General features: G+C 41.2%; 1 protein-coding gene across 16 annotated transcripts in view; it reads right to left on the minus strand.

Annotated features, from left to right (window-relative positions):
- Positions 1–359: 359 nt before the first annotated feature.
- LOC111243831 (uncharacterized) overlaps positions 360–23,574 on the minus strand; it is a 158,598-nt gene continuing 135,383 nt past the window's right edge. For all 16 annotated transcript variants that reach the window (XM_022790013.2, XM_086978190.1, XM_086978187.1 and 13 more), the window contains 14 exons: positions 19,946–20,148; positions 19,096–19,285; positions 18,118–18,528; positions 16,566–16,871; positions 14,553–14,904; positions 8,188–8,369; positions 6,621–6,985; positions 5,720–6,025; positions 5,448–5,595; positions 4,727–4,906; positions 4,111–4,401; positions 3,671–3,982; positions 3,271–3,520; positions 360–3,026 (listed from right to left, as the gene is read on the minus strand). In XM_022790013.2, coding sequence (XP_022645748.1) covers positions 2,839–3,026; positions 3,271–3,520; positions 3,671–3,982; positions 4,111–4,401; positions 4,727–4,906; positions 5,448–5,595; positions 5,720–6,025; positions 6,621–6,985; positions 8,188–8,369; positions 14,553–14,904; positions 16,566–16,871; positions 18,118–18,528; positions 19,096–19,285; positions 19,946–20,076 — 3,612 coding nt within the window. In that variant the 5' untranslated portion in view covers positions 20,077–20,148 and the 3' untranslated portion in view covers positions 360–2,838. The remainder of the gene's footprint in view (positions 3,027–3,270; positions 3,521–3,670; positions 3,983–4,110; positions 4,402–4,726; positions 4,907–5,447; positions 5,596–5,719; positions 6,026–6,620; positions 6,986–8,187; positions 8,370–14,552; positions 14,905–16,565; positions 16,872–18,117; positions 18,529–19,095; positions 19,286–19,945; positions 20,149–23,574) is intronic.

The following is a 23,574-nucleotide window of genomic DNA, read 5'->3' on the forward strand; positions in this document are numbered from 1 at the left end:
ACTTTCAAGCTCATTGACGTCAACTTGATAAAACACAAAAGTCGGCACTTTATCCTAACTTTAACTGTCTTGTATAACTTCAACAAACAATCTGTCTTTTATGTAACCTGGGATAAGTTAATTAAAAAACACGGAACACTTCGTGTGCGCAGAGCAAGCCGACGTTGGTGTCAATATATCAAAAAGGGTTGGATTCAGCACACGTTCAGCATCACCAGATGCACCGTAACGCATATAAAGTTAGGCGAAGTCGCCTTTTTTCCTAGTATTATATGCACTGCTCTTGAAACAAACAGAAAAAGTGTTGATTCTAGTGTTACGCTTTACATTTTGTAAAGGAAAATAAAACTCATGCAACATTTCCTTCGTGCGCAAATTTCCTATATTTATTAATACTTTACATGTAATAATATTGAAATGGGATCCCGGTATACAGAAAGGATGCCGTTTTTGTCCAATTAGAATTTCTTATTAGTGTCGTATGGTGGCCTAATCTTTAGGCACATGATCATCATAATGAGTACCCTCTATTTACAAAGAAGACGAGCGTCCTTGTTAATGATAAGGATCATCTCACAGGCACGCCGAGAGCCTTATTTAGCCAGGTCTAGCTTAGAACGTCATATTGCTAGGAATCTGCACATTTCGATTTTGTTAGATTTAAAAATGATAGCTAACGATGTCATCCATTGTCAGAGCAAGTTTCCTCTTGATTCAGGCCAGATAACTTTCGCTTGTAGAGTAACCCCAACATTTTCTGGCTAAAATACCCTATTAAGCTCGTTTATGCTGTCGACTACAAACTAGAGACAATTGAAAGCAGCTATTACCATAGTTTCTAAAATAAAAAACGACAGGATGAGGGCTGTTAGCCAGACTCGTTCGGCTTATGACTATTAAGCCCTCTTCTATGCGTAGCAATGCTGTGGACCTTTGTTGAAGCCTCGACCTACTACCTCGGCATAGTGTTGGACATATATTGGCCGTTATGCAAGTTGCAGCCTAGGTTGGTCAAGACAGTTGAATAGGTTCTCAAGACTGAGCTACTGACTATACAATCATGGCAGCGTCTTCGTATAAGACTACTAAGCTGAATATAGCTCTGAGGCATGTTTTACGTATCTAAGCGATTTTAACAGCGTATTGAGTTAATCAACGCACGCAGTGTGCAGGTATAAACAAAGCAACTGGCACTCATTAGTTAGATTGTAAACACTTGATTTTCGTACAGGATTTTATTTTAGATGTTAACTTAAACCTGACCTTCCTAAGAAAGGCTTCGTTGGCTTGCTTTTTTCCTCTCTTCAACACAATACATTTAGCTGGACCCGCTCTTTCAACTCGTTACGTAACCCTGATAAGTCGAGCCAAAAGTCTCAGATTTGGCCTCTGTTATTACCACTATTTCTGATATTGTTATCAGTCAGTCAGTCATCAGTCAATCAATCAATCAATCAACTAATCAGTCATCTATTTCCCTTAGTTACCATTCTAATTAAACGACACTTAGTTTTGTGCTGATGGAAATGAACAGTTATGATGACTACCATTGTTGTGTATCTTATAAGCTTGTCATTTTTTGAACAGCATTCAATTAGAGAGACGTCTGGCTCTTTTTGGCGGTCCGTAGTCTTTGGATCGTTTTTGAGTCAGCAGTTTGTGTACGTATTTTATATATATACTCGGTTGTACGTTTCGTCTGTTTATCTGGTGCGGACCGTTTTGTGACTATTATCACAAACTTCAGTATTACATTGAATCCTAAAAGACTCGTGCGATGTTATTTTTCTCAGCTAGTTGAACTTTTTAGGGCTGAATTCATTAACTAGTCTTATTCGCTTATACATGTATATCCCTAGCAAATAGGAGAAGATCCTAACTTCTAACTAACTAAATTCAACCATGTCACGTAGTATAAAGTTACTAAAAATTCATAATAGTAGTAATCATATAATTATTATTAAGAGCTCTACAACAACCCAAATATGAGATACGGTAATGCGAAAAGCCAGTATATATTCTTGCGTCCTAACGTTCTTCAGTCACCTGTGTGGCCACTCGCATCCAGATCTAAGCAAGCCAGATAATACGCATCTCATATGGGCTCGCAACCTGTAAACAAGATCTGTGAAATAAAATTTAATAGTGTGTGTATCGGACTAGACAATATCTGGCTAGCGCTTTAGACGGGGTGGCGTTCGACGCTTTGAAAGCGGCGTTTTTGTAAAAACGTCGATTCCGAGCCGATAACTGTAACAGCTGAGCTCAAAGCACGCTGTGTGCATACACCCGATCCGTCCTTTAAGTTGTTCCCAAATGGATTTTGTTCCAGCTCTGTTGGAGTTCTTACTTTCACGAATGCGCGCACGCGCGCTATCGACGACAGGGGAAAAATCACGAAAAGCGTCTGTGCGCTTGATGAAAAATGGGCACTAATCGTTGTGCGGTCCAGGTGACTTATCTAGTAGTCACCAACGCATCTACGCTTAACCGAGTTCACGATTCAAATTAGTAGAGTGCAGTAAATACGATAACGCATAACAATTCGACCGTAACAGCACTAACGGTAGTAATCGAAATCAATGGAGAGCCGATCATTTAAGCGGATCATTATAGTCGGGTAGACAACACCTCATTGATTGGGTTGTTGTCCTCACAGGACGACGACGCATGCGACGGCATTCGACTCAGGTCCAAAATAGCGACATTGCACCTGCTGCCAATGGCGCCTCGATCGTTGGCATTGCCGCAGACGGCTGCGACCGTTTCCGCTGCTGCTTGCTGATCTGCTGGGTATGGCAGTTCCAGTATACCCTCCACCGAGGGTTAGAACCTAAATCATACTCGCTTTTTGGCGGTCTTTTTCGAGCTCCCAAAGTGGTACCATTTTTTTTCTTTGCCAAAGTCCGGGGCAAAGTGGGAGGGCAAGCTTCCCGATCGGTCCTTCAAAGGAGGAAGCTTGCCTTCTTCGACGTCGAGCGCCTCAGTAATTGCGACATCTGGGCGGTGGGTTCGTCGACCTTGAACTTGAAGAGCAGCATGATACGATTTAGAGAAATATTAGTAAACTTAGCCTGCTCAGACGGCCAAGGAAACTTGAATAATTTAGAGGAAGACTGCTCTCTTGAATTTCCTTCGATGCGATGCGAACTGAACGAAACAGATATTTTGTTCTTTGATAGAGTCATTGTTTGAAAATGTTTGCTCGAACACAGATTCTGGGTTTTTGCAACCAGTCGCGCACAAAATAGGAATCCATTCATGGCTTACCTTGAGGGCGTGCCTTGTGGAGTATCGAGAGTCGAGTAAGCTTTCGTGTGTTCTCAGTAATCGTATATCCGAGCTCCTTGTCCTTCCGAACAATGTCGCGTTCCCTTTCAAACGAGGCCAACCAGCGCGTCTTATCTTTAAGTGAACGGCAGCTGAAGAGGAACCACTTCTCCGTCGATGCGCAATAAAGCTTGAACGCGTTCTTTACGGTTATGCCAAAGTTCGGCTCCTTGCCATCTGAGATATTTACCTGGTCGAGATAAATAACAGGAACACACCTAATTGATTAAATGGTCATCATTGCCATGGCAACTTTCTGCACAAAATTTCCTAGACAGTATTGTAATTAGCACAGCAATCGATAGACTTGACTAAAAACAATAGATAAAATATGACGTACGAGTGTCAGAGCACTAGTATAGATGCGTCCTCGATACGAGAGCGAGCTGCGTATGAATTCCCTTCGGCAATAAATGATCACATTATCGAAAAGCCACATCGTAACAACTTCTTTACTGTAGGATTGAAGTGCGTCATTTCCACCGGCGCTTCCGCCACCTGCCTGACCGTTCAAAGTGTAGCGGGTGACGTCCGCGCTATGAATAAGCAGCGACGACGTCTCGATCAGTTCTGGTCCTTCCCAGTTCAGAACGGCCCTCTGCCATACTTCTAACGTTTCCAGACTTTCCATTCGGCGTTTACGTTCATTTACCTATACAAATACCAACGGTAAGCAACAGCAATCGAAATAATTAGCAGAATTTGAACGTCGTGCCACAATAGATACAGTCAAGAGCGCCGCGTCAGGTTTCAGAGGTCAAAACGCCTATAGCAACTAACCATATGCGCAACACCTCGCATGGACTCGAGAGCAAGCGAGACCTGTGCCCTGTCGGGATGTCCAGGAGGCGTGTATTTGAGCAGTTCAGCTAACTGCAATGGGTACTTGCAGATACGCTGTACCGGCGTTAGTAGGAAGCCGTCAAGCGAGATGTCGCTCATGCCACCCCGAGAACGGCGACAATTTTCGAAAAAGTGCGCGTATTCTGCCTGCCTGTAGAGCTGCTCCAATTCGGCCATTGCCAGGGGATGATTGTTGCAATACTCGGAATATATTGAAAATTCTTTGCGCTGAAATACATAAAGATACCAATACAGATGATTGAAAGCCACTACAAATGGCTAAGACTAACTGTTTCTAAAGGCGTAGATTTTCTTTCTAAGAAAGCTCAACCAGGGCCCCTAACCATTTGACCAGGTAGAGGCCATCTCTGCTCCACAACGACTTTTAGGACATATAGATACCTTAGTTACAGATGCATGTATGATTAACGAGTGAAAATTAAGCCCTCTCATTTTTAAGTCTCGCTAACTGAAACCCATTATGAGACTACCTTTACTGTTTGCGTATACGATTGGGGTACTAATTAAACACGTAACTGATACGATTACTCACGAATCGTAAGAAACAGTCCCCAATACAACTGGCATGTGGTTGCTGCGGGTTGACACAGCTGGCCAGCTTAGTTAGGAAGCTCTTCTGGAAGACGTACAACTGCTCCACGTTACCAAAGATTGTTCCCACCTGCTCTGCGGTGAACATCGCGGGGCGGCTACGACACCGCAGCAAATAACCCTTAAAAGGGAAATGTTACAGTGCAAGTTACCACAAAATCGATATTTATGTCCTGCTATATATATATATATATGTATGTAGGCTATACAAGTGAGTGCTATGTGCGTGACATGGTCACTGACGTTCCTGTCTTTTACACGAGGCGAGTTCACTCCATATATTCGTCGTGTGTTATTTAATACAAAATAATGTGTATTGGCATGTATGGACCCTTCATGTGGTTTGATATAAGTAACACCATTGAAATGTTCGCAAATAAATTAAACGGATCACTAATTTCGGTATAATTAAAAATAACTGGATTTATAACAACAGCGTTTTCTAATCACTAAAGCAAAGCATTGAAAAGATTGGGGGGTCAGCTTGCGTAACAGAAGTGTAGCCGTGTTCTATGCCGTACAGAGTCAACGTTCAGTCTCGATTGCTTCAGATGACAACCATTAAAAGTATAGCACAAATAATTTCTGACGTATCTCCACTGGGTAGAATATAGAACAAAAGTAATATCTCTGGAGAGTACCAGACTCTGCGCCGACTTTACCTCGACGATATCCCTAAGGTGTTGTACAAAATCCTGTTCCGTAGTTATGAGCTCTTGGACGACCTTAGTCCGTATACGATTCATTTCATGAAGGCCCGTAGAACTCTGTAAAGCCCCGTGAACGCGATCCTTATTTTCTTGGTTGACTCTGAAATAAGGTAGTACGTATATAGTCCAGTGTGACACACTAGCAAGATGACCTCGAGTAAAATAACTAAATTCCAGCGATATCTCAATGCGTTTACAAATGACTCTTCACCACCGGTCCCTACCTGAGCCGTACAAAGTTTGCGGGAAACCATCCAGTCCGCTGTTCATTGGTACCAAGCGCTCCCCACCACCAATCACGATCACTGCGATCTGAAACTCGAATTACTTCGCCGGCACGAAACGCCAACTCCTCGGGATCAAGTGTTATGTGGTCCCAAAGGGCTTCGACATACGCCACCGTTTGATCGCTTCCCGATGGCTCACATACAACGGCACCCGCTCCTGGCCAAGGTCCGGCACAAACCGTCAGGTCATCATCCTCTGCTTCCGAGGAGGTGTTGATCTCGCAGGGCTGACTCTGAGAGCGCCTACTCGAAAGAGCGATTACATGAGAGAACGTCATAAAAATATGAAACATAGCCGAACACGCTTTAAGAAAAAGGGTCGTATCACTTAGCAAGTCGACAGGTGTAATCGCTAACGCGATGTCTGACAATTCGTTTCATGTAATATCAGTCACGTTTTCGAAGGGTGTTAGTTTTGAAGTAATGAGAAGCATGTGCCATATTATATATGCTGCACTGTGAAATACTTCAACGTGTGAACATGTTTGTATCCTGCTATGAGCATAATCTAAGCCTATCCACTTGACATCATTATAGCAATAGGCCCGATTATCTATCTGACAAACATCTCGGACAAGCGAAGCGCACATTATCAACTTTTACAATGCACATGTAACAATTCCCTTTAATGAACCAATATAAAATGGTAGTATTTTGTGGAAACCGAAGATTTTCTGCAGCACATACTGAACAACAGATGTGTGGGGTGCAAGATAGACATAATGAAATGGCCACATTTTTTGAAGACAATAAAGAGACAAATGTTGCTAACACCGTTTTTCAAAATATGCTAATTCGTCTACTTCTTATGCAACGTGTTTGTTGATCTACGACATACCTGAGCTGTCTCCTAGAGGTTCTCTGCAGCGCTCGAGACCTCCTTGGGTTGAAGGAGTTGTTACCGTCCTCCGAACCACTTTTTGACGACGTTGTTTCCTCGGTACTATTTGAATTGAGGTGAATACCCGAATCTTTACTCAGTGAAGGTGAGTGCTCTACACGGCCGCCTCCCGCATGAGCGATTCCGTTATTGGATTGAAGAACAAGCCCCTGTGGCGACATCGGTGTCGTTCCGTTTCCGTCACTACAGTTGTCTCCCGTTGGCTGTTTATCGCTGTTACTGACGCCATTGAAGCCCGCTGTGGAATTAGCTGACCGGATCGCCGATATCGCGCGCGGCACATCTGATTCCAAGGAATAACCCTAAGAACATAGTACAGGAGAGCACACACAACAAGGATACAATGAATAGTAAGAGTTGAGTACCAATTTAATGCATGACGCTGTATTACATAAAAAAAAAAAGATATTGCGTATCGACACCTATTTGGAGAACAGAACTTTCAAAAGGTGAGAAAGACTAAACAGTTGGCTGTTTGTGGTGCAAACAATGGGACATAAAATCACAAAACAGAAAATGAAATACCGCCATTTGGATGGAAGAAAAGAGAAAGTTAGTATAAGAGACTTCAGTGACCCTGATATGATGGCTACGAGACACTCTTCATTTTGCCAGACAAAACTAAATCGTATACACATATACATATTATTTCATTGAAGATATCTCAAGACATACGATCATTAAAAACATTTGCATACCAAATGCTGCTAGGTGTAGAACTCTTTCGATATTATATTTTTCAACCAAGATTAAAATTTTTTAATTAGTTAATGCTAACACCACCGCCGTTTCTATTCCTTCTCGCCAGTATTTTCATAAAAAGTTATTTTTTTCTATTTAAGTCGGTATTAGGCGTTGTTCACACATATTATATAGTGTGGGTATAGAGTGCTCGTCAAAATGATCTGTTTTTGTGTACCTTATATCAGTATCGGATATTAGCTATTGCTCAGTGAAACCAACTGGTGATCGTTACTCATCTTCTCAAAAATAATGGCCGTCCCAGTATTTATAGATAGACAATAGTAGCAAATTATTGTAGTAACAAATAAGGTAATCATTGTAGCTCATCTTCGACAGTAAAAGGGGTAGTCCTACTTTTGGTCAAGGGAAGGTTGCATGAGTTGGCATTAATGTTCAGCGCGGCAGATTGGACGGACGGACGGACGAACGAACGAACGAACGAGAAGCGGTTCATAGAATGTAAGCGAAACGACTCGATAGTATCTAATCTCTAATCGTGTTTACAAAATACAAAAAAAAAAAATTATTATAATTTATCAATCGCAAACGCCTAAACTTAGGGCCGTATAAGTTGTGCAGATAAAGCCAAATAACGTATAACTAAACAACGTACGTTATTAAAGCTTGTGGATAATCTTTTCAGTGATGGAACAGCGCCAAAACTTTAAAGGGTCTAATAAACTATGACGTTTCTCGGAAAGCTCTAAGATCATTCTTCATTATTTACATATGCATTTATGGAGAGACATCGAAATCATACCTTTTCGATCGGCTTCTTTTTGTTTCGACGAAGCGAGAATGTCTTGGAAAATTTATTGAGTATTTTCTGAGGGCTGGAATTACACGAATGGCTTGTTGGCTCCTGAAGATGGCTCAGCTGTGTAAGATCCATTGCTCCTGAGGTGCCGCCAGAGGGGTAATCATACCGGCCACTGTACAGACCTATCAGCGATCACAGTGCGATTGGGGAAAATCGTGAATGTATGTAAATTTCGCTTCAATGTAATGAATTAGTAGCATAAAGTTATTTGTCTCACAGGCTAGAATAGAGGATTTTAATTTACTCAAATAGAGATAGAATACCTTGAATCAGAAGTTCCTAGAGTAAGTACTATAGCAAAAGCCGTATTACCAGATATACAGGTATATACATATGTTCCCATTATTTCTGCATGATTGCATTTAACATATATCTAGTTAACGGTACAAAATCTTATTGTATGGTAAATAAGCTGTACTTTCGATTTTACATAGAATGAATACTTCGTCTACTTACTGGAATGAATACCTTTTCTAAACATGGATCAGGCAAACCAATCAGTAAAGACGCTGAAGGAGCCAGAGCAAATGCCCTATATCAGATTAGTCTACACGAAATAGGCATCATAACAGTACTTTAGGTTTTGCAAAACAAAAACTCCCGCTTTGGGAGTTTGCTCGGACATGACCTGAATGCCGAACAGATTAACTGTATGTACATGCATATAATTAGAGAAACTTTAAAAAAGCAACAAATCATCAAAGAAATTGACCTCGTACAGATATAGTTACTGCTCTCTAACTAATGTTCTTACAATAATAAGCTCAAGCAACGCGTCCTGACGATGAACAGGCACTGTATAATCCGCAGTCCACCCAAATATAAGGACAACTTTAGTCGACAATGGGCAACAGAAGTTATACTCTTCTTGTTTGCATCATCAGCATCAATATTCCTCATTAAAGCCTAACCAAACCCAAAGTGTCCAACCCAAATGATCTCACGCCGCCAATGGCCTAACTTCCGTGCCGAATCGACATTAAACTCTGTGAATTTCCCGATGAAGTTGTTCCAATCATCTTAATAATAGTGTTTAATTATGTTCAGCTTACGAAAGCATCAGAAAGACTGCACGAGTCTTAGGTACTCTACCAATGGCAACAGCCGGCTAACTGGGTATCGAAGAAAAAAAGAACCTACCTGGCCATAGCTGTTGTTCACGTGATTTTTTTTATTTACGTTCTGTGCTTGTTATATGGACAGCATCTCATGCGATATTATCAATGATCCAGACGAAAGACTCAATTCTCGAGAATTCATACACGTACCCAGATGTTTGACATAATTCCCGAGACATATTGCCGCTTGCAGCTTTTAGCTCTATTGTTTCTGTTCGGAGACCGTTCGCAAGGTCGTCATTTCTAAAATGATTTAAGCCTTTAGCAAAGTTACAATGGACTTTGTGTTAGTTAGTTAGTTACATTCACATGTCCGGCAATGACACTGTAATGAATACATGCGTAACATAGATTCATCATTTAGCCTGTAGATGGTTAACACAACTATAAACATCTCTGAATAAAGTTTGTTGGGTTTTTTTCTTTTGAGAAATAGAAGTTGGCCCGCTTCGCCTCTCAAGCAGCATTGTCATAATACTACTTTAAAGGAAGAACCGCTCCCCACGGCAGTGTCTAAAATGTATGTTATATATGAAAAAATTTCTCGTATGGAACTGGACGCACCCAGGTAAATTAAGCGCGTTTCCTCAGAAAATGCTGAACTTTTGCTTTTGTGCCTAGTTATTACATAGAATCCGTCACTTATTGCGTCTACTAGGTTTCTGTCGGCGGGTTTGTCTAAACCGAAAATGTAATCCAGCGAACTCCTTATCAGCCCAATACGTAAATTGGGCCCATTTTTCGTGGGTTGCATTTTGGAAGGACCTGTGCAGAAGGTGGAGCTCATTAGAATAGGGACAAATACGTACGCTTCTAGAGGGCAAATTCGTTTTTTTTTTTTCATAGAGCGCGTCGTCTATTGGGTTGGTTGTGGGCCGAGCCAGTTTTTATCTTATTTCGCTCGGTAGAAAACAGCATAGTTTGAATGCACCCAGGCGGCCACCATTATCGTCCGCGCTAGTCTACCACCAGACGTAAAAGTACTTTTTTTTTCTGAATGAGACATAAACGCTAGCTGTACGCTCACCCAATTAAAGGTTACGTACCTTCAGTTTTTGATAACATCTCGAAAATTAATCATGCGAATCCCATCCGTACTAAAGCTACTATAATTAAAAGTGCAACTCCACAATATAGATTACGGAATAATAAGTGTAAATTATTATTAAAAAAACCTCTTTATCTTCGAAGAACTTATTGCACTCAAGTTGGTACAGTAAAACCTATGGCTATAACGCGTGGTTGTATTCTGCCCTTACCCAGCTAGTGATAATTTTCAATTGTCGTGTCTTGAAATCTTACCGGACACACCGTGAAATGAACGAAACACATCGCATCTTTCTAACACTGTGTTTAGATAGCTGCGAAAATTCAGTCGTCGACGATTCAGTCATACGTAGGAGACAGCTTCCTACATCAAACAGAATAGGCTCCTTCATAAAGGTTTGATAGGCTGTCTTTGGATCTTCACGATAACTCTACTGGAAGCATAAGCCCGTGTTTGCTTTCTCCAAAGTTAAACGTAAACAAATTAAGGAAGTGGCATATGTGTCGAATCAGGTCCATGAGTGTAGCACATTTTTTCAACATGGGAATTATTATTTTCCTTTTTTTTATTTAGAAGAGCCTAATGCTGCGTCTCTATCTGATAAAGCCATTTCAAGGCTCGAGCGACCTGGGTCACTAAAAAACGGATATTTTTGTATAACTTAACTCGCTTCGTTGGCGGGTCGATTTTCAACGCTCTTCTGAAAAGAATTCTAATTAGGCGTCTCAATGATAGTTCCAGAACGACAAATAACATTATGAAACGGCTTTTATGTGATCCGTAAAGCTCGTTATGACTGCAACTAATTAAGCGCACCCATCTACGAGTCGTATCGCTTTGAACTTCTCGAACCCAGTCGCCCGAAGAATAGTCCAAATGGCGGCAGCCGCATTGGCAAGTACGTGATCGGAATAGATCGTGAACTCATGTCCCACGCAAATACGTCGAGCTGTTCATTTTGCCCTACCGTTTGTCCTCCGTAGGGAATGTTTTCGTTGTACGACACAATGAAAACAAAGTATCAGGGCCATATTTCAAACTAACATCGCTGTAGGCGATTGTTCCCAAAAAGCTATCTACGAGAAACAACCTACGAAGGAATCCAAAATTATAGCAGCCACGTGGAGCGTTCGTAAATCGTTGAATTTAGATCGTTCCTGAATAAGTTTCTATTATTTAATTTGAAACTAATTCATTATCAATGTACGCATATGTAACAACATCAGGATGATCACTCGACAGACTGACCGAGCCAATATATTCTTTTTTTTTGTTTTTTTTTCTTTCCTATTAATTGAATCCTTCTCTTGGTATATTTTTTTTTTTTAGCAAACTGCGAATTAAGTTCTGCCACAAGACATCGATAATGAATGTCTCTCGATTGGAACTCTATTGATTACCATAATAATGGCGCATGATCTTGAACGATTATCCTTCCGAGCACTTGTTGTAAGGCTCCAATACAACGGATCGAATCTATGTGATGACAAATCTGCCTTACCACAGAAATAAGACAAACAAATACCTACATTCATATTTTTACATGCCGCTGAAAAAAGGCTCAATCACACGCGCCGAATTATACGTAAATATTTCAACGAATATGAGGTAACTTGTCCTAGAAAAAGAGGAGTACGCCGACAAGATAAAGGCCGTGGCGTTCGCAAGACAGAAAAATGATCATTTTTCGAAGACGAACATGCTTGAATCTGAATTTGAATTGAACACATGATATACCTTATTTGTATTTAGGACGTGTTACATACAGGCGAGATAGCCTACAACTAAATTTGTCAAATTCAGCATTGTCTTAGTCGTAGTCACTTTTTCTACAAAAAAAAAAAAACAAAAAAAAAACAATCCTTTAGTGTAATGTGCCGTTTACACTGTTTATAATATTTATTTATATATAGCTAGAATTTCAAATTTTTGCGCCTTTCGAATACTGTGCGTTGGTCCTGCCCTCTGAATAGCTCATTCATCAGTCAACTAAATGCACCACTAGGAGTATAGATTTTTAGTTTCCCGTAGCATTAAGCAGTTTGAAGTTCCTAGGGGTTTGCAACTGCAGCCAATCAACACAACCATAGCATACATACAGATATATTTAAAGCTACGGGAGATCTTCTCAGTCGTGGAAGCACTTTCGATTTGAAAGATCGCGCTAAAAACAATGTACGGTGAAAGGTGTAAGACATCATCCACGAGATCGGTATCGGGTTACACGTATCTGTCCACATAGGTTAAGGGGTAACGTGTTTGCCTGCTGACATTAAGAACAAGGTTCAAACCCCAACACAAACACACTGCATTTTCTACCTGGAGCCAGAGGTTTGATGTAACCCATGACGGCGGTACTGGACATGTAAAACTCGAAACAGAGGGTTCGAACTTTTCAAAAATGCTTTCTACATTTTAGTGTTCCCACAACTTCGAGAAGTAACCTGTATTTATCTGTTCGGGCTAGTATTGTACGATACCATCTTTTGTGGTGCACATATATGGACCCCACGGCATCTTACATTCACACTGCGCCGCTTCAAATCACTGACAAAAATAGGTTCTGTGTAAGCAGTACGTTTGTTATTACTTCGGTTGCACTAGCCGCTGTCGCCTACTTCTTCGCTGTACTTCAGACGGAAGAATCCGTCTGTATCCGTCTGTATATCCATAGAAAGTCCTGACTCAATTAATAACGATACACTACGACACGTGTCGCATTCGTGCGAAATACTATCTTGAAGATAACTGAGCTTCCACTCTAAATTTAGGCCGACGTCCGTGGATTTACCGCTCGGCGAGTCTTGATAATCATCCTATCATGGCCCAAAATGGGAATTATTTTAAGCCTGCGTAAACACCAACAAAACCGGTTGAACCTGAAGAACTCCGTCGATGGCTGCGACTGCACCATTGAGAAACGTAACCTGGTTTACCTGCTTATGGCGACTACAACCATATTTGTAGTGTGTACAACGCCTCATGCGATCTCGTGCTCTCATCCGACTATTAAATTTGTTGAGAGCTTCGTCACATTCAAGATCTTCGACTCAGCATGTAGCAGTCAGTGCTGCATCTAACTTTGATCCGTATCGTGACTGCTTGACACGTTCCTTGACGTGATACAGGGTATGTATAGGATGGTGGTTGAAATAACGGAACTGGCCAAGCTAAGTGGTTACATGAGGGTCCTGATATGGTCCTTATAAAGAAAGCTCACTAGGAACTAGCTCAATACACGAATTGAGTGCAACGCCTATACATACCCATGTAAAGAAGTGATCGGTATTAATCTTTGATGCCGCTGTGGCAATTGAGCCACTTATAGAGACAACCAGTCCGCTATTAGGGTTTTTTTTTCGAGGTAAAATATCGGTTTAGTCTTACGGTTTTTATAGAGTAGATACATATTACAATGACGAATACGCAATGAGGTTCATCTTTGTATTTCTCTTGTTTGTTTGTGTTGACCTTATTAGGAAAACTGCCCAGCTTTTTTACAATCTTGTCAGTGTTAAACGCGCTGGTTCTGTTCTAATATTGGCCGCTAAGCAGACCACGAATGACAAATTAAAGTAGCTAACCACAGGCTTTTAACGTGCTTCGGGCAAATCGATAACAATGCAAAGTAGACTTCCGCATTGAAGCTAAGTGGAGACCTTCTAAAAAGGGTTCCTTCGGGCATAGTTTTATACTGCATCAGTGTAGCTGGACCGTATATGAATAATGATTTTCAATTGAATTACTAGTCAATTTCTAGGACGGTCGTCTTTATCTTACTGTAAAAGTTCTTTGCATTGAATTAGGAACTAAACAACCAATTACATAACACAGCCGCTAGAACTTATCGCTGTAAGTTCTGCATAGATATCAAGTGAACTATAGCAAAACTCTACTGCGTGCGGTGGATAAGACACCTTCGTTATAACCCAATTGCCGACATAGAGACATGAACCACGTAGCAAATGGTGCCGTTATCTTAATATAGAGAAAAGAAATAGTCTGTCTTGGCAATGTTGCAATGCTTTCAGTTTTACCCGCGCCGCTAACTGGGATATGGACGCTCCCGTCGTCAGTTCCTAAGATTGGTTACTAGTTACCACAATACGAGATCTGGTGACATAAACGTAGCCATTTACCTGGTAAGCTGTGAGCTGTATTTTGTACGCTCGTTGAGTTGAATAGGTGTTCATGCATAGAGCGCGGCCGTCCACCACTAGCTCCTGTCAATCCGGGTTCGTCTACTATGCCAATAAGGACGCTGTTGAGCACTCGGCTGTTGCTTCCGGCAGAACTTCCAGATGCTCCTGAAGGACCGCTGTGGAATACCCCTCCTGCAATACCGGTGATTTCTGGTATACTGCGAGCGCGGTTCAATTCGACTGGGTCTGACATTGGGACTCTGCAGCTGCCGATCGTACCGGGTGGCGCAGGATTCCCTTGTTTTCCAGCGGCGTACATAGCTACGAAACCATAATCATCGTGTGCTCCCTGATGTTGAGATTAAGAGGAACAGGTTTGCCTGCTATTGAGTAGTACTTCTCACGTATTGTAAACTATGACTGTTGTGTGGGATGTACAAGAATAAAATTCTTTATAGGAAAACTTCAAATATTGTTCGGCTTGATCCACACCTAAATTATGGGTCAGCATACGGTTTTTTTTTATGTAAAAGCTACATTTTTCTGCTTTGACGATAGCACATGCAGTAATTTGGCGGAAAACGTCTTAAATTGTTCGAAGTAGTGCGGTGCAATGGCTGTTCACCACAGCCTTTCTGAACGTTTAAGATATTATGTAAAATTCATATATCGTTGTATATAGAGATGTCTGATTCGAGACGTAGCATAAAACTTATCGCTTTTCAATAACAATTATAGATTATTCTCAAGTGGATTTCATTAGCTTTCGTGTTTCTCTGGCTATACGTGAGCTCGTAATGGGAATTCAACTTGCATTGGGAAAGGTCTTACACGACAAAAATTATGGCAAACAATGTTGCCTATACAATACAATACAAACATGTACAGTTGACAAAATAGCCTATTAAATGAAAGGTTAGGTGGTTAATTTATCAGAAATAATAAAAAAATTGAAAAGGGTACATAACACAGTCAGGAGAAGCGCGCTATAAATGAAGCGACTTGTAGTGGTTTCTACACCGTGTCAGAGAGTGGCTGGCAAAGCGCTACTGAAGGACTTTCGAACGACGTATCGAAATGAGCGGCCATTATAGACCAACCGACGAAAATCTCCGTTAAATTCTCCATATATATATACACCCTAACCCCAAATGGCCTAAGCACTTGTAAAGTTCGAGAGTTGGAGGCTGGAGACGGGCCTGTTTTTTTGTGTTTTGAAATTTTTTGTATAGTAGTAATAGCCTTGTCTACAGACAGTTTGGTTCCACGAGTCCAGCAAACATTTCTCCTACACTTCGTTAATGGTGTTGTAAAAGAAACTGCTAACAATACACCGAGGTGATTCAGATAAAAGTGTTGCGGCAAGTACGAGAACGGTTTTCGTATGGGAACGTAAAAAACCATCACGTTCTTTTACTGTGTAGTGGAATATCACTCGACGTGAATCCGGTCGAACACGTGCCATTATATCAAAGGATGAGTAAAGGCCGAACTGGGAATCACGAGCATCTCGTAATGTAAGTGTGAGCACATGACCCGGGCATAACAGTGATACCGTGAAAGTGCAGTCGGAGTCTGCCAAACCAAGCTGCAGGAGCGATGAATGGGTAGACCAAACAATAGCCAGCCTTAATGGGTGCCTTATCTTCCACAGCTGCGCTAAAACGGCGTACTAAAGTATGTGGGACTACGTCGCTATATGTGCTATCACTAGAAGACGGGGAAGCAGATTTCACGTAGAGATCTACATGCAGATATTTATTTGAGGAGCGGAGTTATTGTTGGCTGAACTCGACAATGTGTGAAGTTTCTAGCTGGTCTTACTTATTGTTGTGTTATATATATTATAATAAGCAATTATTATTAAATTATATATAAATTAAAATATAGTATATTTTAATTTAAAGAGATCATGGTTTATAATTTTATAGTTAATTATCTGAAGATAATAATTATTAAATATTGGCAAGTGAATAATCTGAAACGCAGACTCGACGATTTTATTCGAACCGTGTTACTATCGATGATCGTCGACGGTGGCGTCCTTAACGTTTCTATTGGTTTCGATCGTACAGGTGTCTGAGGTTTCCCTATCTGTACGCTCTTATTGAGAGTACTAGCCGGCTCCTCGCATGGACTATTCCAAGTTAGACCCGACGGGAGGCTCGCAAGCGCCCCATTACCAGATAGCGGCCCGAGGCTAGCGGGAAGAGGAGGTTTTCGAACGAGCTGGGACTCGGCTATGTTCGCCAGTTGGTTAAGGAGTTCCGCAGACTCGCGGCTGTCTGCTCCCACCCAACGGTTGACTGCTGCCTCCTATGAATATAAAGCACAAAAAACGCTTTGGTTAAAAGCACGGATGCAGTATAACATTCGTAGGGACAGGTTGATTTATTTGACGATTACGTACTTTTGTCTATATAATGAAAGAATATAATAGTTTGTTTATCAAACGCTTGTTTGTGTGCCATCGTTGAGCTGGTTAACTACCCTCAGTAAATACAGTAAAAAATTATTAGGTTGGAACATGAGGAGTTGTAATGATCGGGCATAGAACCTGTAAAAGAAACATCTGGTTAGTATGGCGAGTGCAAAAAACCTTCCGCTCAAGTTCTTTTGGAGCTATGGGCTTTTTTTTTTCTAGTGGATAGTTTCGTTCGCTTGTTACGAGGGGCCACATGCATCTCCTTGTTGAACGTCCTGTCCTTCTTGCCATCCATAAGAGTTCTGTATAGAGACCTATCATTGTCGTTGTGCGTTGCTCGGTGTCGGACAAGAAGCTGAGAGTCAATGTGGGGCCATACTCTTTTGTACGTTTCACCCAATTCATCATAGCACGACAAATTTGTAGTAACCTTTCACATGTTTAGGATGCCTGGTAAATCTGGTGTTGGGAGTTTGTCTTGTGAGCCAGAGGTTTGTCCCTCTAACGAGTTGCTCGATGTTTAACGAGCTCGTCAACCTTGGATAACTCAGTATGATTTAATACACTTAAAATACCATTTTGGAACTTCGCAAGTCAATTCGAACGATAATTTTAGTTAAAGCTTCTTCGGTGGACAGGGCACATCTTAGCAGATTGTGTTCGCTTTTATCGGTCTTTTCCAGCTGTTTCCCGCTCTAACTTGTAACTCTGGTGTCTTCTAATAGGATTTCGTCATTTTCTAAAAACCGCCCCGTGAAACGCCTTTGATGTCGGTCGGTCACCGTGTTGTAAGACCGTTATGGTTGTACTAACACGAATGCAAGGATGAGAACGGAGATCATTATTGCGCTCGATCGTCTGAACTCGAATACCGTTCGATTTTATCTCAGCAAGTAGAACTTTGGTTCGTTTGGTTGGCCTTCTGGAACTATCGATTTTCACTAGTCCGAACCTCAAATTTTTACATTTGCTACGGATCTCTATTCATATCGAAGGCCGCGGGCTGGTTTCTGAGAAAAACAACTTATGCAAAGCTGTGAAATCGCTGAAATTTAATGGTCAACGCAGTAATGTAACAACTATACCTACACATGAGTTATACAGCAGCTTCGTCAATTTATTTGTCCATTCACTTACAATAGCCGTCGTCGGATCGTTGTCCTTGAACATACCCGGAGGCGATAGAATACCCGTGGGGTCAGTGCTGTTGGGGTTTCGCAATAGCGGAGACAGGAATACCTGATCGGCTAAAGTTAGAGGCCGCCTACGTTCACCGTCCGGGTGACCACCGCCATCGTTGCTTCCTTTAAAATCGCATCCATTTGAAATCGCACCGTCGTTATAAGACTCGGGACAGTCGTTGCCGTAAGAATTTCTAGAGCCATCCTTGGTGCCGTAGATGTCGGATATACCGGTACGTCCTCCGAGAATACGATCATTATGAAAACCGTTGGTCTGAACATCGCTTGACGGTGCTCTCAGTGACGAGTTGCTTTCATTCCGCACAGCCCCGTGACGAACAGATGGTGCCGCCAACTGATTGTTGCACTGTCAACAGTATAGACATCAAAGTCAGCCAGCCCATTAACAGAACCATTGACATTAATTTTCAATGAAAACAGACTTTCATTTAATTTGCTTATGCCATAGAGTCAGAGTAAATTCTCAAAGGGGCCTTTTTTGTTTCGCAGCAGACGAGGACATTTGTTATCAGATGTTTCGGAGATTCATTATTTAGAAAACATTTCATAAATTATATGTTTACCATATATCTACGTACTGTATGTATGTGAATTTTTGACATTCATTCCGCCGTTGCACAAGATAGAATTATGCCTTGTAAAAATTCTTTGCATTTGTAGCTATTTAATATAGATAACCGCAACCTTCTATCTGAAATAGCGGTAACTATTTCTATATCTTTAATATAACCAATACAGATTCTAGTTTGCTCAATTTCGTTAGTTGAGGTAGTTAATTATCCGCTAAACCACGTACCGCTAGAGACCCAAGACGGCGTGTACAACAACATTGTACAACGTGGCCCGCCATATGCTGAAATCGTTTTCTGTTAGTCTAAAGTGTATAACTTCGAAAAAAAAACGTCCTTATTACCGCGCAAGTTCTCGGATCACACTGAATGGAAGCACATTCGGCGCATTGGTTTAGTCCGCCAGGATCTCCCTTTGCTCTGCTGGACGTCGGCCCGCCCAGGCTTCCAGGCGATAAACCCTTGTTGTACTTAGGCGGGCTTGCTACACTCCGGTAGGTGCCAAAAACCAGGTGCTCGATATTCGGACTATACCTATTCAGCGGAACGTATGAGAGTAAGGTAGAAGGAAACGATATATACATAGAGCAAAAGAGAGGCAATATTGAATCCTAGTGCCGAAAGATCAATATCAAATCAATCGTTACTAATGAGAACCTGATGCTCTATAACGGTAGTTTGACCCTTCGTTTGAGTAGTAGAATAGTAGAAAAAATGAGCAGCTTGATACTGGGAAAGACATGGCAGGGCTTCAAATGGAGGCCAGGTTAGCGCAGGATACATGGTGACAGGATGTTTGCGTCGTATCGGAATTTGCATTCAGGTAGTAGTTAATCGACAGTAACTCGACGCTCACTGAACCGTACGTGTTCCCATTCTTCCTAGGCCAATATTAAACTACGCGACTACCAATAGAGAACACGAATGTATACTTTAGTGTATTTGCCGCGCTCCACCTTTGAGTACCTCTGGGCTAGTCATGGATGCTGGATATCCTTAATTAAAATTCGATGGCTACTCGACATTTTAAAGGACTCCGTATGTTAGGGGACTCGCAGATCCGATTGAACCTAAGGATAGGAGTGATGGCAATGATACGTGACACGATAGAACAAGTCTAATGATATTTAGGGTCATTGATTACATGTCTGCACATGCTGCGTCTGTATACATGAAGTAGGTGCGGGGCCGTACCCAGGGTCATTCTTAAGGTTAACCACTCGATGCGAGGCGCTCTTCTTTTTCGTCTTGATCGTTTCGGCCAATCGCAGTAGTCGTCCACGATTTTGGCTAAGATCCTCGGGAACAGCCAGTGGCGCGGACATCTTGACTTTCGCACGCTGATGGTTCCACTTTCGGCTACTTCTCAAATCCTTTACCGGAACCGTCAGCGCATCCTAGAACATCAAAAGTAAAGGTAACCGATTTAGATATTTTTTATAAGAGTAAGATTCTAGGCGTACTGTTCACGCGACCTTACTCCAGGTAACAGATCAATGAAAACAATCAATATTTCCATTTAAGTGTGTTCTGTAATTAGGTGCCAATGATATCTAGCCGTGGGAGCGATCTTGTCGCTCCGTATTCTCGTTAGTTTACGACATTTCGAACACGACTTAAAAGTCATCAGCAATTGAAATTAAAAATCCGATAATTAAGTTCTGTATGCATCGCATACTCCACACTAGATTAGAAACGCATTTATTTCTCATTACCTAAAGAGAATTGCTGATCCAGGACAGTGGATCGTCAGTGAGTATAAACGTTACGTAAACAAACATAGACTGAACCATCGACTGAAACCAAAGGGGCTGCATTAGCGCAGGTCAACATTGTTGAATCAGGTCGTTGCTTTCGATTAGGTTGGAGGGTTTTCGATGACCTTCTGCAATGTTAACCATTAAGCACTACTGCAGCCTTCAGGTGTGTACCTTGTTTGGCCACCTTTCTAGTAAACTATTACAATCCAACGGATTCGTACAACGACGGTTTACTATCACATTCTTTCAAGGCGAACATTTTCTCTACTACATAATCGAAATATAATAATAAGTAATCGCATCAGTTTTATCTACTCCGGACAACTGGACTGCCAAGTGCTAAGTGATCCATGACAAATAAAACAAGGACAACCAAAATTATGCATGAGTCCTTTTTGTTTACATAATTTACTCACGTATAATTTTAGAGCGGGCAAAAACTCCGAATTAGTCATATTTAGAACTAGCTGTCAAGGAAACCTAACTTTCAGCATAATTTTTGTTATTCATTAATTAGATAAATTTCTCTCGATTTCTTACCTGCTTAGTGTTCACGATGGGCGTTTTGTTAAAAAAAAAAAAAAAAAAAAAAAAAAACAATACGAACACTCTTAACACATCTAATGATTTAGCCAGCGACATGTTTATATATAGTATTGTAGAGATTGTCACGTTTCGTATGGTTATACACTTCTCATACCGAAATCTGCCTCAGGCTTTCTCCTGTTTCCTCGCTTCTTGTAACAGAAAATACGAAAAACGCCGTCGAAATGCACCACTACCCTTGTTAAAAGTAACGCCTCGTCCCATACTCGATCTGGTCTTCGCAAATGATTTTCTAGGAAACATCCCCGTGGCTTAGATTCCGGCATAACAGTTCCCCACACAACCGTAACAAGCCTATGGGCAGACTTGCGCATGATTCGCATCAGCTTCGCACACTGTTCATGCAGAAATGTTATTGCACCACATAAGAAAATGTTTCAGTGCTCTAATTCGCCCCTGTCAACGCCTTATGAGGCTAGTCAAATAAACTTTTCAAAATTTGTTTAAAAATGAGTGAACGGCTGTATAATTTTCGTTCAATCTTACAGGACGCTCATTATTAAGCGATAAAAAAGATGCTTGCCCCCTAACAATAGCGAAGTGCCGTATGTAAAAGCTTATGAACTTTATCAATACCGTCTTTTCTGTTCTTTAAAATTGTTTCGGGGCTGCCTGCTACTTGGGAACGAAGCGATCTTTCGGGCGGTTGTTTCAAAAGCATGAATCTACACAAGCTGATTCTGTGCGACACGTACTAATGCAGAGTTAGGCTTATCACAGGTCGACCAAATATATATATCACTTCGAAGGCAGCAAATCAACAAGAGATAACACGTCTACATGGGTACAGAAATGCGCCGAGCAGATCTTCGAAACCTAATGGAAATAGGCATTGTCACGTGCGATTGGAGCGATTATTAAGAAAAAAAAGGTGCCTATTTTGACAGCTGGATACTTGAATGTAACTGTCCATTTGAGAGGTGAAGTTCTTTAAGCACTCCATTCAATAATACCATCCTACAGCTGTTTGTATATAATTCTGGCCTCGGTTGCAGACGACTCGCAAATGATAAACACAGTTTTGCTGAAGATTCAACAGTACGTATGACATTGTCAGGTATACATTTATTTGCGAAAATTATTTTCTTGCAGGAACGTTAATATGCAGCTGAAAAGCTTGTTCGGCTCCACAAACAGAAAACTCCCTAACGAATATCCCAGCACGTTGTAGGTAGCAAACTTTCGTAGCTGACGTTTCGCTATGAGAACAACTTGAAATACCTATATGCAGGCAAACTTCTGGTTAAGACAAATTTTGATAGTATTTTGTCAAAACGAATGCCAAATCATCTGTTAATTAAAATACAGCCTAGTAATCGACGATAGAAAACTGCTAGAAACGTCGTTCTAATCATCGAACGTGGCGATAGTTTTTACTGTTTTTTGCTGCTTAAAGCTACAGCTATGAACTAATGGAACAAACGATTAAAAATACTTCAACTATATATATATATATATATATATATATCTAACCCATATGAAAAAATAAAGCTCAACGAGCGGATGGTAACGAATTTAGGAACCAGTAATGATAATAATTGTGGCTTGAAAGGCGAACGCGTTTTGTTGAAGGAAGGCAACATACCTTGGCAATAGTTACGCACAGAGAGAATGCTTATGGCACCCGTTAGTTCAGATAGGCCAAATTATGCTTACTCAAGTTCTATAAGGGAGTTAACGAGGTTCATAGGGAAGATTTCAGAAGCGGAAGGTATTCGTCTCTGTGACTCTAGAGCGTCCTTTTTAATTTTGCGAAAATGTCTTTCATTCACGAATCATACATGGTCGGCTCTTGCTGCTTTCACTCGGCACTGATTTGGTTAAGGTTCATAACTATATGATTGCAGGAGTCGGCGACGTGATCGTAGCAATGCAGTATGAGGGTCAGTCTCTATGGATGCCTATCATTTTACTTAATGTTATTGAAATTATAAATAACTTAGTCCACTATTAAATAAAGAGCCCAGGATTTGCTGTACCTACCTCTAATGCGGTAACAAACAAGAAATGGCTACGTTACATTATTGAGTTCGTTTCGACCTAGAAGCGAGGTTCCATAATTCTGGGCACTTCATGCTGGCTCGCGACATAAGACTTCGCTATATCGTAATGAGATCCTTCCGACATCCGACAGTCGATCTTCTTCTAGCAACTTCAATTACACTGCTCATAGAGCCAACATATGATGGCAGCAACGCTGACAGTCTTGCTGCGTCTATATAGGATTGATAAGGTAGCTAGCATTTATGAGTCTGTTCCTTTCTTTTACTGTATTACCATCAGTTATCGTCAACAACGGAGGAGCGTACCGACGCTACAGGTTCGTAGACTTTCCTTTAGTTTTGCTTTCTCCGCTTAACCTAATCAGACATGGCCCGCTCCTTTCGATTCTCTGCGTGGTTACCTTTTCTATTGCTTGTTTCAGATTACACTTCGCTTTCGGGGTGGTCTTAGGCA

The sequence above is a fragment of the Varroa destructor genome, unplaced genomic scaffold (genome assembly GCF_002443255.2).
Source record: "Varroa destructor unplaced genomic scaffold, Vdes_3.0 BEIS01000001.1, whole genome shotgun sequence".
In the NCBI taxonomy this organism is placed as follows: domain Eukaryota; kingdom Metazoa; phylum Arthropoda; class Arachnida; order Mesostigmata; family Varroidae; genus Varroa; species Varroa destructor.